The sequence below is a fragment of the Nematolebias whitei genome, chromosome 18 (assembly GCF_014905685.2).
Source record: "Nematolebias whitei isolate Nwh7 chromosome 18, NemWhi1, whole genome shotgun sequence".
NCBI lineage: Eukaryota > Metazoa > Chordata > Actinopteri > Cyprinodontiformes > Rivulidae > Nematolebias > Nematolebias whitei.
This window is the reverse complement of record NC_056515.1, coordinates 40,512,871-40,525,543: the sequence shown is the minus strand read 5'-3', so window position 1 is coordinate 40,525,543 and position 12,673 is coordinate 40,512,871. Positions and strand designations below refer to the sequence as shown.

The 12,673-nt window shown below is 44.4% G+C and overlaps 1 protein-coding gene across 1 annotated transcript in view; it reads left to right on the top strand.

The window, feature by feature from the left end:
* Positions 1 to 12,673, top strand: part of LOC119424597 (membrane-associated phosphatidylinositol transfer protein 2) — a 37,548-nt gene that overhangs the window by 22,237 nt on the left and 2,638 nt on the right. The window contains exons 13-21 of the mRNA XM_037692085.1: positions 742 to 900; positions 1,005 to 1,268; positions 3,403 to 3,551; positions 5,363 to 5,479; positions 6,387 to 6,503; positions 6,582 to 6,730; positions 6,827 to 6,976; positions 9,389 to 9,572; positions 9,647 to 9,775. Coding sequence (XP_037548013.1) covers positions 742 to 900; positions 1,005 to 1,268; positions 3,403 to 3,551; positions 5,363 to 5,479; positions 6,387 to 6,503; positions 6,582 to 6,730; positions 6,827 to 6,976; positions 9,389 to 9,572; positions 9,647 to 9,775 — 1,418 coding nt within the window. The remainder of the gene's footprint in view (positions 1 to 741; positions 901 to 1,004; positions 1,269 to 3,402; positions 3,552 to 5,362; positions 5,480 to 6,386; positions 6,504 to 6,581; positions 6,731 to 6,826; positions 6,977 to 9,388; positions 9,573 to 9,646; positions 9,776 to 12,673) is intronic.

Sequence of the window (12,673 nt, the reverse complement as noted above, 5' to 3'; positions counted from 1 at the left end):
AAAAAAAAGAGAGAGAGAACTGGCAGCCACAGCAGCAGCGGTGTTCTGTCTTTATATGTTGTTAATAAAAAGTTCTAAAACATTTTAAAAAACAGCTTTCTAGGCTTTCACCTAGTTTATTGTCCTGTGTCACAGCACAGAGCGAAGAGGGGGAATTGGAAATACCATCCGTCCGTTCGTCCATACATGGATGTTGTGAACATAAACTTAAAAAATAAGTGAGGTGCTGACTTCCATTTTGGCGTATGGTTGCATCTAGGCATACATGAACATACATACATGTATACGCATGAAGCCCAGTCACAGAAATGAGTCGTGTTATCTTTTATAACATTATCATCTCAGCAGAGTTCAACATAGTGCAGTGGGTGTCCTTGAACCCAGCTGCACCCTCACATGGCACTCCTTGTCTTCACAAATACGGTGCACGGGCGTCCCTTCAGTTCGAGATAAGAGAGAGACAATTCGGGTGTTTTGGGAGACGATCGTGTCGCTTGTTCTCAGGGCAGAAGGGAAAATGTTCTCAGCTGTAATAACAAAGCACAAGAAAAACATTCATAACCTTTGACCAAAAACTCTCTGAAACTACCACAAATGAAAATGAACAGGGACAGATTTGAAACACGTGAATTTATCACATCCAAACTGATTTGGGGCGCAAGAATGCACAAAATGTTGGATTTGGGGCATTTTTTTTCCAGCTTAACCATTTATTATTATTTTGTTGTTGTTTTTTTTCAGCTGAAACTCCTCAGTCCCATATGGTTGATGCACAGTGCCCAACCTCCACGTCCCCAGGTGTTCACCATCTTCGTTGCCATCGCAGGGCTAGTGAGGCCAGCATAACCAGCCAGGCATCGGGCTTAGCCGACTCTTTCACAGCGACCAACATCGCCACAAGTAAGACGACATTTGACCCCTTCGTACTGACCACAGTTTTGGTCTTAAAACTGACTGTGTATGTGTTCATTCTAATTTCCTCCCTCCACACGCCCCCACTCCAGCAAACAAATGTGATGTAAGTCACAATAAACGGCCCCGCCTGCTGTCACAGCTCCCTCTACCGTACTGTAGGTTTACCTGTCGGAGCCCAAGCATTCGCTCCTGCAGCAGAACCCATCGGGTGTTTCCCAGACCCGACGGTGTGGAGTCTGAGCACAGCTCGGACATTAGCTCTGATGTAACCTCTGACCTCACTAATGTCACATTTGACATCACGGACATCAGCTTGGTGCCCCAGTCATCCGTGCTGAAGAACAGAAAGCAAGGTAACCTGAGAGTTGTAGGAGGACGAGTGAAGGATGCTAGGCTCTGTCCTCGTGTCCTGTTCCGTGTCCCTCGTCTTCTGGCTCCTGTCTCAGATAGTCTTCCTCAGTAGACCTGTTGTTAGAATTTACATGAAAGACTCCGGTTCTTCTTGCACAACTCAACTCATGGCTAAGTCTCATGGCTTAAACTAAAGAAAACAAGTGATCCGCCAATGTCCCCTGTCGCTGATGCTGAGAGATTAGAATTTAGGAAGTTTGAGGTTTTCAATATGAATGTTTTTCTGGACGGCACACAACATAACATAACAGGGAGTGAAAGTAAAGCTAAGTGTTTATGGTGCCGATATTCAAGTGGGTAGGAGTTGTGCTGAGTATAAGAATAGAGGTTTTTTTTTCTTGTCCGAAGCAGCAAAAAGTGACAGATGCTGTTAATTGGAGGGAGCAGTTTTATCCACTACCAGGTGCAACGGCGGCGCCAGGGGGTGACCAGTGGTGGCCACCATAGATTAATCTTCAGCCACCCCAATTATTTGAAGAAACTATACTGTTAAGCAATAAAAAACCCTAGAAAGCATATCTAAAAAAGTTAAATCTGGTCCTCTGGACATTCATAAAACAAAACAAAGCAAAACAAAAAAATGTAGAACTGTTTCTACATTTTTCTTGTTTTGCTTTGTTTTGTTTTTTGAATGTCCAGAGGACCAGATTTAACTTTTTTTGATTTTTCTACCTGGATTATTGAGCATGCATCAGGATACCTAGAAAGCGTAGTTTCCTTTAATCACTGAGGTATATGCAAAACAGCCAGAATCTGGTGGCCATTAATTGGGCCACCATCTGGCCCAAGATGGCCACCCATATTGGTGGCCATCTTGGATTTAGAAATGGCAACCCAATTTTTGATGGTGACATTTCTTATGCCTAGACGTGGCCGCACCACATTGCTTATTTTCATGATATTCAACTCATGAGGGTAGCGTATGCACATTTATGGTGGCAGCCATCTTGGATTTTGCTGTTGCAGCTCAATTTTCTAAGGTGGCCTGTCTTAAGTCTAAATGCAGCCATATACCAAAAGTGAAGTCAGAACCTCGTTTATGGAGGTTATGTTTCTGGTTTGTCTGTCGGTCCATCTGTGCACAAGATTGCTCAAAAAGTTATGAATGGATTTTCATAATTTTTTAGGAAATGTAGAGGTTGTTACAAAAAAACTAATGATAAAATTGTGTTGGTGCTTTTATGGTGAAGAGGGAGCTGAGCTGTAAGACAAAGCTCTCTGTTTACTGGTCAGTCTACGTTCCTCCCCTCACCTCTGGTCATGAACTCTGGTAGAGACTGAAAGAATGAGATCGTGGATCCAGGAGGTTGAAATGAGTTTCCTCTGCAGGAGCTGGACTCTCCCTTAGAGACAGGGTGAGAAGTTCAGTTATCAGGAGAGACTCGGAGGAGAACTGCTGCTCCTCCACATCCAGAGGAGACAGTTGAGGTGGTTCAGACATCTGGTAAGGATGCTCCCTGGGTGCCTCCCTAGGGAGGTGCGTCAGGCATGTCCGACTGGGAGGAGACCCCGGGGAAGACCCAGGACACGCTGGAGAGACTACGTCTCTGTGTTGGTCTGGGAACACCTTGGAGTCCTCCCAGAAGAGCTGGAAGAGGCTGTGGAGAGAGATGTCTGGACCTCCCTGCTCAAGATGCTGCCCCCAGACCTGAGTCCAGAACTAGAGGATGGACGAACAAACGGAGGGAGGGGTGGATGGATGGATGGATGGATGGATGGATGGATGGATGGATGGATTGATTACCAACCGGATCCAGGAATTGTTTTAATAGATTCTTGTCTGTCTGTGCACAAGATGTTAGTGCATGAGTGAGCCAAGCGTCTTGGTGGAGGTGTGCGCTCTCCGAGTGCTTCTAGTTGTTCAAGTTATGTTCACAGCACAGACGGACCGGGAGTTTTTCCAATTCCCCCTCTTCGTATCGCGACTGGGGACCGAACGGCACAAGTCTTGTCCAGAGACTGAAGTGTGTGCTTCAAACCTGTGTACATTTATTACTCAGAGAGCCCACTCACATCCTGACATCAAAGATCACAAATCCTGAAAGCTCTGATTGTTTGTTGTCTCCAATGCCACAGTCGCCTCTCACTGGTGGGGCAGTAAGAGGATGGACTACGCTCTGTACTGTCCTGATGCTCTTACAGCATTTCCAACGGTGGCTCTGCCTCATCTCTTCCACGCCTCGTACTGGGAGTCCACAGACGTCGTCTCGTTCCTGCTCAGACAGGTTTGTACATTAAACAGTGGCTGATAACAATCCAGCATGCAACATTTAAGCCCATCAATACTGTGATCAGAAATAAATGTATTTTTTGCCTGATGCCAAAGGCTAAAGAGCGGTAATGTTTTGCTCATGTCTCTGTGCGTTTGTTGGTAAGGTCTGATGTTGAAGTAGCTGAGAGTCATCCTCAACATGACTCTGAGTGCTAACACATCTAGCCTAATATTGCAGTACCAATGGCTGCAACGTCAAGGTCACAAATCAAGGTTATACAAGATCTTATCTTGTTCAGACCATAACGTCTGACATGCTCAAGATAACTGAACAACAGTTGATAGACATGTAGGCACATAATGCAGTACAGTGCAGTATTCTTGTTAAAGTAGTTGTTGTTGAGCAGTTGCCTTGAAAAAATAATTTCTGTTCCATATCACTTCTCTTCTTGTAGCTGAAGGCAGCGAACCAGCTGTACATTTCATGTAAAGTAATCATCATGCCCACAGCTCTAAATCTAGTTGACTGATCAAACCATGCATTTAGTTTGAATAGAATCTGGTACGATTTCCACCATTTACCCTTTGCCAGCGCAATATACAGAATGTTTGATTTGGTGGGTTTCAACTCATAATTTCACATTCTCCACCTGGACTGAAATCACAGAAAGATTGTAAACAAGCGAGCAGATAATTTTATTTAATGAAAGTGTGTCGAGGGAGTGTGTATGATTTGCACTCACCGTGTCAGACAGGGCAGGGAGGGGCTGCAGCTGGAAGTTTCTACAAAACTCATGTTTTTCTGTTCAGGAAGTCAGAACGGGTCTGAACGGGTCAGAACCTCGGACAGATGAAGGCATTGATAAGTGTCAACTTGTAAAAGCATTGATCTTCTGTGATTTCTGGCTGTTCTCCAAAGATTTGTAATAAACCTGATGAAGCCTACACCTGGTTGTTATGGGAATCACTTTTTCCACAATAAGTGATCAAAATATTACTTTTCCTACATTTAATATATATACTTGAGCTGTCATTGAGTCTCTAAAGTGGAGAGTGGTGGTGCAGAGGTTACAGAAGGTGGGCCTGTGATTGGAAGGTTGCTGGTTCGACTCCCCTGACCGGCAGCATCAAAACGTGGGAAAGGTCAAACACCTACACCTGTCTCCACCCTTATTCGCCCCACTCTGGGCCCTTGAGCAAGGCCCTTAGCCCCCACCATCTGCTCCCCTGGGTGTCCTAGATGGAGCTGTGCTCCACACAGAGGCTGTGGTAGCTCAGTGTCTGTGGTTGAGTCAGGAAGGACATCCAGTGTAAAGCCAAGTCTTTGTGTTCACTGAGGCGACCCCTGAAGACGAAGGAGCAGCCGAAAGAAGAAATAATAAAAGTGGGTCTGTAACGCCCTGGCTGTTTGCCACCGCAGCACACAAACTGCTGCCTTGCCTTTCTTCCTGCGTTGCACCTTCTTCCTGCAGTATCACTCTAGAGCTGCCGTTTCGTATTAATTTATTTATTTTTTACGTTTCCTACATGCATTAAGAGGATTGTGTTTTTGAGATGTTCACATCCTATTTAATAGAAATTACATTTTTAAATATTTAGTTTTCAAATCCATCAGCAGTCAGAAATTTAATGTTTACTGGTAATCTTGTCTGCTACTTTACATTTATATATGCCACAAAAAACATTATTCTCTAGAGAATTCATGATTTTCACCTTTGGCCCAGCTCTGTTTTATAGTTGTGGAATATGCCCAAGCATGAAGCAGAGATATAATTTAATGTTCCTAATTATTTCTTCAATGTAATCTTCTTTTGGCTCCTGCAGGTGATGAGACATGAGAACTCCGGTATTTTGGAGCTGGATGGCAAAGAGGTGTCTGAATTCACTCCGTCCATACCTCGAGAAAAGTGGCTTCGTAAGAGGACTCACGTCAAAATTCGAGTGAGATTTCCGTTTGTTTTAATTCATTTCCATCAAACAATGTTAGGAATGGAGAATAAAGGTGATCAGTTCAGACGTAGTGATGTTCTTTGTGGGTCTTGCAAGTGTCAACACGTAAATCCCAACTCATGAATAAACTTATCAACCAAAATGATTCCTGTAACAACTGTGGCAAAACTATGCACATGTATTTATTTTGTACTTGTTCAGGGACACCAGGCAATTAATACTGCCAGAATAGAAACCAATTCTGTTCTTTAATTATGTCTTAAACAACATAAGGTTTGCAGGCTCAATCATCCAGGTATATAACAAAAAAAGGTTAAATAATTTCATCTGGACCAGTTTCTTTAAGGGAGAAACGTTTTGTCTTCCATCCAGAAGACTTCATCAGTCTGCGGCCTGTCAACCAGATCTGTCCCATAGGCAGCCTTCACTGCTGTGTTCAAGCCAACCTTTTTCATTCATTCAACCTTTATTTCTTCAGGTTAATCCCATTGAGCCTCGGGGACTCATTTACAAGAGAGACCTGTATGAATGTGTGTGTAAAGAAACTGGTTGAACCCTTTTTGTTGTGTAGTAGAGTGCTGTTGGGTAAATGAGGGCACAGATTGTGTTGTAAAGAGCTTTGAGTATCTTGATTAGATAGAAAGGAGCTGTATAAGTACAGTCCACTTGATATTTTTTCATTTAAATGCTTCAACATTTCTCCAGACAATGCACGGTGGCCTTGGCCACCGTAGGTTAATCTTCGGCCGCCCCGGTCATTTGAGCAAACTGTTCAACTTCAGTCCAGAAAACCATTCATCTGAACAACTACAACCAGTCACTGTTCCAATCTTTCACCGAGGGGTGACGTTGCTTGTTTATTAATTCTTTGGAACAATCCATTATGTTTTTTTCCCAGAACGTGACCGCTAACCACCGTGCGAATGATGCCGTGTTCACGGAGGACGGGGTGCAGACAGTGACCGGACGGTTCATGTATGGCCCTTTGGACATGGTCACTCTCACTGGAGAGAAGGTGCAGACTGAGTCATTACTGTATGTAATAACTGTTCACAGAGGGAATGAAGCACTGAAACGTGTAATTCTTCTGCAGATTGACATTCACATCATGACCCAGCCTCCCTCTGGAGAGTGGGTGTACTTTCACACAGAGCTTACGAACAGCAGTGGGCGTGTTTCTTACGTGATCCCGGAGAGCAAACGGCTGGGTATCGGAGTGTATCCGGTCAAAATGGTTGTCAGGTTTGCTGTTTTCAAAACCCTCATCCCTTCTCCTCCAAAACAGCCAGTGCTCTTTTTCTTAATCTCTGCTGCTTTACTTGGTTTGTTCTGTAACAGAGGTGACCATACATATGCTGACAGTCATCTTACAGTCGTACCCAAAGGGACAGAGTTTGTGGTTTTCAGCATTGATGGATCATTTGCTGCCAGTGTGTCCATAATGGGAAGTGACCCCAAAGTTCGAGCTGGAGCTGTGGATGTGGTGCGGTAAGTAAAACACTTAACGCATCGTATTCACTTCAGTTTATTCATAATACTGTTCAGTGCCAGTTCACAACAACAATCATCCATCCATCATCTTCCGATTGGTCCAAAGTCAGGTCTCAGGGGCAGCATCTTGAGCAGGGAGGTCCAGACTTCTCTCTCCACAGCTACCTCTTCCAGATCTTCTGGGAAGATTCCAAGGTGTTCCCAGGCCATTCGAGAAACATAGTCTCTCCAGCGTATCCTGGGTCTTCCCTGGGGTCTCCTCCCAGTCGGACATGCCCGAAGCACCTCCCAATGGAGGCACCCAGGGAGCATCCTTACCAGATGCCCAAACCACCTCAACTGTCTCCTCTGGATGTGGAGGAGCAGTGGTTCTCCTCCGAGTCTCTCCTGATAACTGAACTTCTCACCCTGTCTCTGAGGGAGAGTCCAGCTCCTGCAGAGGAAACTCATTTCAACCTCCTGGATCCATGATCTCATTCTTTCAGTCTCTACCAGAGTTCATGACCAGAGGTGAGGGGAGGAACGTAGACCGACCAGTAAACAGAGAGCTTTGTCTTACAGCTCAGCTCCGTCTTTGCCACAACGAACCGGCACAGAGTCCACAAAACTGCAGACACTGCACCAATCCATCTGTCAATCTCACGCTCCGTTCTTCTTTCACTGTGAGCAAAACCCTGAGATACTTGAACTTGAGGCAGAACCTCACCCTCAACCTGAAGAGAACAATCCACCCTTTTCTGACTGAGGACCATGGCCTCAGATTTGGAGGTGCTGGTTCTCATCCCAGCTGCTTCACACTCAGCTGTGAACCGCTGCAGTGAGATCTGAAGATCACGGCACGATGATGCCAACAGGACCACATCATCAGCAAAGAGCAAAGATGGAATCCCGAGGCCACCGAACTGGACTCCGCCCTCTGACTGCACTGAGAAATTCTGTCCATAAAAGTTATGAACAGAATTGATGACGACAGGCAGCCCTGGTGGAGGCCAGCTTCCACCCTGAAAGGTCCGGCATACTGCCGGCAATGCGAACCAAACTCTTGCACCGCTTGTATAGAGACCAAACAGCCCTTAGCAACGGACCCCAATCACGTACTCATGGAGCACCCCCCACAGTGTACCTTGAGAAACACGGCCTGTGTACACAGCTTTGTTCCTTCACATGTACCACATGTGATGAGAATAACAAAATAGTCCCCCAGCAGAATAAAGGAATCCCCAGCTGATGCACCTTCCAGCACCCCGCCAAGGACTCCAAGAAGGCCGGATACTCTGAACTGCTATTTGGATCGTAGGCACAAACAACAGTCAGAGCCTGTCCCCCCCCCACCCTAACGCGCAGGGAAGCCACCCTCTCATCTACCAGAGAAAACTCCAACACACAGGCACCAAGTTGGGGGGCTAAGAGTAGACCCACTCCAGCTCGGTGCCTATCACCATGGGCAACTCCAGAGTGGAATAAGGTCCAGTCCCTGTCAGGGAGATTTGTTCCAGAGTCCATGCCGTGTGTCGAGGTGAGCCCAACTAGATCTAGTTTGTACCTCCCAACCTCACGCACAAGCTCAGGCTCCTTACCCACCAGAGAGGTCATGTTCCATGTCCCAAGAGCAGCTTTGGTAAGCCAGGGTCAGAGCGCCAAGCCCCCGCCTTCAGCCACTGCCCATGGAGTCATGCACCCGACTCATGGCCCCTCCTGCAGGTGGTGGGCCCACAGGAAGGCAAACCCATGTTACTTGTTTGGACTGAGCCTGACCGGGCCCCATGGGTAGAGACCTGCTCACCAGGCGCTCGCCGACAAGCCCCTTCCCCAGTCCTGGCTCCAGGGTGGGGCTCCGGTAACCCACATCTGGGCAAGGGACACTGAGCTCCTTGTTTTTATTGTCCATCAAAAGTCTTCTGAATCGCTCTTTGTCTGTCACCTAGAACCAATCTGCCTTGGGAGACTCTACCAGGGGCCATTACAATTGTCCCCGACAGCAGAACTCCTAGGATCATTCAGGCGCACAACCTCCTCCACCACGCTAAGGCAGCGATTGAAGGAGGACAACAGTCATGACAGAACATTATGCAACGGGGGGGTCACATGGCAAGGCCTAATTGATGAGAGGATGAGTCTGATATTAGAGGAGAGGAGCAAATGGTCAGTTATGGGGAGTTCATCGGATCCATCATTGACTGGGTTGAGACCAGAGCAGCAGGTTAGATCCAGAATGTGACACTTGGAAATGGGAAAGTCAACGTGTTGCTGGAATCCTATTAGATTTAGATCCATCATTGGCCAGAGCTCCCAAAAGATCAGTTATTTTTTAGTTTCAATTACAACAACCTTAAAAGCTTGCAGTACAAACGTTTTATTCTTAACTCGACAGATTATCCACACAACCTCACATTCCGCTCTGTAATTCAGGTTCTGGCAGGACTTGGGCTACCTGATTGTGTATGTCACCGGTCGTCCTGACATGCAGAAGCAGCGTGTGGTGGCCTGGCTCTCTCAGCATAACTTTCCACACGGCGTTGTCTCGTTTTGTGACGGACTGGTCCACGACCCTCTCAGACACAAGACCAACTTCCTCAAAACGCTCATCAGCGAGGTAACAGCAGTAAGTGTGAGTCGGTGCTGCAGCAGAATGCTTTTAGTCTTTATAAATCTGACGTGTTGTTTTAGGCCCACATGAGGATCTTTGCAGCGTATGGCTCCAACAAGGACATCTCTGTGTACACTTCTGTTGGCCTCCCTCCCTCTCAGATCTATATCGTGGGACGGCTCACAAAGAAGCTGCAGCACCAGTGTCAGGTATGAAAGAAACCTTAGAAGCTCAAGCCCCTCAGCCTTGCAGATGTACCACATAAAACTCAGAACATTTATTTTGTCTAATTTATCTTTGATTGTCCTGAAGCAAAAGGGGGAATTGGAAATAACCTCTGTCCAGCCGTCTGTACATGGATGTTGTGAGCACAATAATTAAACAAAATAAGTGATAGATAACTTCAATTTAGGTGGGCGGCGGCATCTAGGCATAAGAAGGTTCCCTCCAAAAATTGTTACCACATCAAAATCCAAGATGACGATCTAAAAATATGTAAACTGGCCACCCCAATCATTGCGCTTTGCTTTTTAATTTTTACATAGTTTAAAAATATAGTTGCCTCAAATGACTGGGGTGGCCTAAAGTTTAATCCATGGAGGCCAAGGCCACCATCAGCCACCCCCTGGCTCCACCATTGTCCCTGGTGGGTAAAATTGAACATCTTGTAAAAACAGCTGGATGATTTTGTAAAGCTATTGTCTAGAAATCATTTGGTACAGTATATTTCATATGTTGAAATCAATATATGTGAACGAGGGGAAGCTGCATTTGAAAAGTATTTTAAAAAGTAAAGTTGACGACAAGTTGTTCTGTTAACCTGCAAACGTTGAGCTCATGCAGTTTTCTAATAACTCTTTTGGAGGACTTCTCCTTCTTGAAGATTAATTTTCACATGAGCAAATGTGGTTTTAGAGTGATTGTTCAGATTATTGTGGTGTGTAGTAAAGCATAGAGACATCTACAATGAAAGAACATTTAAAAGTATATATACTCCACTAATGTTACCGTGCCTTGAAAAACATCTTTATACCCCTTTAACTTTTCTACATTTTTTACTTTGATGATACCTGGTTTTATGTGAAAGACCAACACAACGCAGCACATAACTGAGAAGTGGAAGGAAACTGAAGTTTAATTAGTACATGTATTTTTATGGAACCATCATGGAACAGATGTCTCAGACAAATAATCAAACCAGACGGCTGATGCATGCTGAAAGATCCAGGTAGAAGAATCTAACAAGGTCGAGTCAGACTGAAGAAGTATTTTGGATAAAAGACAAAACGTTTCAACAGAGAAGAATCTGTCCAGAGGACCTGACTCGACCTGGTTAGACTAAACCAGATGATAAATACCTCGGTCACAATCTGTCACCACGCTCATCCTGAGGAGTGTTCTTTATTGTCCCCCCCGTCATGGAGCGAAGAGGGAGAACTAGCACCACTCTCCATCCATCCATCCATCCATCCATCCACTTTGACATGGCAACCCAGTTTTTGATGGTGAACTTTCTTTGGTCTAGACGCAGCCTCACACCAGCATGGAAACTATTTTCCAAGTCATCATGCTCACAACATGCACAGACGGATGGATGGATGGATGGATGGATGGATGGATGGATGGATGGATGGAAAATGAAAATTATAATCTCACTGAGTTTCTTCTGGTAACATAAAGATTAATAAAAGTAAACTGATTACCCCGTCATTTGAGGAAACTATCATTTCTAGTTTTATTTTTGCTTAAACCTACAAAGCTCTCAACAACCTAGCTCCATCTTATATTACAGATCTTATTGTTCCATATTTTCCTAACAGAGCACTTTGCTGTCAGACTGCTGGTTTACTTGTGGTTCCTAGAGTTTCCAGCAGCAGAATGGGAGGAAGATCTTTCAGTTCTCAGGCTCCTCTCTTGTGGAACCAACTTCCAGTTTCTGTCCGTGAGGCTGACACATTGTCCAGTTTGAAGACTGGGATTAAGACTTTCCTTTTGGATAAATCCTATAGTTAGGGTCGGCTTGTTATGCTGCTATAGACTTAGACTACTGGAGGACTAATTGACCTCATTTCCTTAAATGGATTGTTAAAATTGAATAGTTTTCATTTGATACTATTTCTATCTCAACATGTGATTCTGGACCTGCCATTGTGTATCTATTCCTACCAAACCCAGCCGGTCGAAGCAGATGGTCCTCTAGTCCTGATCCTGGTTCTGCTAAAGGTTTCTTCCTCATGAGGGAGTTTTTCTTTCCACTGTCGCCTTCATGCTTGTTCAACATGAGAGTTCAGTGATGGAGTTAAACTCAAAGCTGCTCCTCAGATAAATAATGTTCAATTATTATTTTATACATGAATGTTTCTGTTCAATTATTATTTTTATATATTAATGTTTCTGTTAAATTATTATTTTATACATGAATGTTTCTGTTCAATTATTATTTTTATATATTAATGTTTCTGTTAAATTGTTATTTTATATTTGAATGTTTCTGTTCAGTCCCTGAGACGATTCTGTTGTGACTTGGTCCTTTATAAATAAACTGAATTGAACTGAATTTAATTTACAAGTATAGTTTCCTCAAATGATTGGGGTGGCCAAAAATTAATCTAAAGTGGTCAAGGCCACCTTTGGCCACCCCCTCTCTTAAAGAAACGGTCTGTTCTTCTCCACGGTGTAACTTCTACCCACCAGAACAAAAAACATTAAGGTTTACTTGAATTCCTTGTTCAGTTCCAGTCCAGAAAAACATTCATGTCCAAAACTACAAACAAACAAAGAGAAAAGAAAACTTTGATACAAACATACTTTTTTATGATTGTTTTTGTTTCTGCTTCTGGGAGAATCATTGTCTATAGAAATAAAAAGAATGAATAGAACTAGCATTTGATTCTTGTCATTGTCTGACTCGTACCGAACCGTGACTCAGGCGTACCGTCACACTCTAGTAAATCATGTCCACCTTGTTGTTTAATCTCAGTATGAATCCAGCTGTGGTGCGAGCCTCAGAGGTTAGGTACAATAAATCCAGCTGTGGTGTGAGCCTCAGAGGTTTGGTACAATAAATCCAGCTGTGGTGCGAGCCTCAGAGGTTTGGTACAATAAAT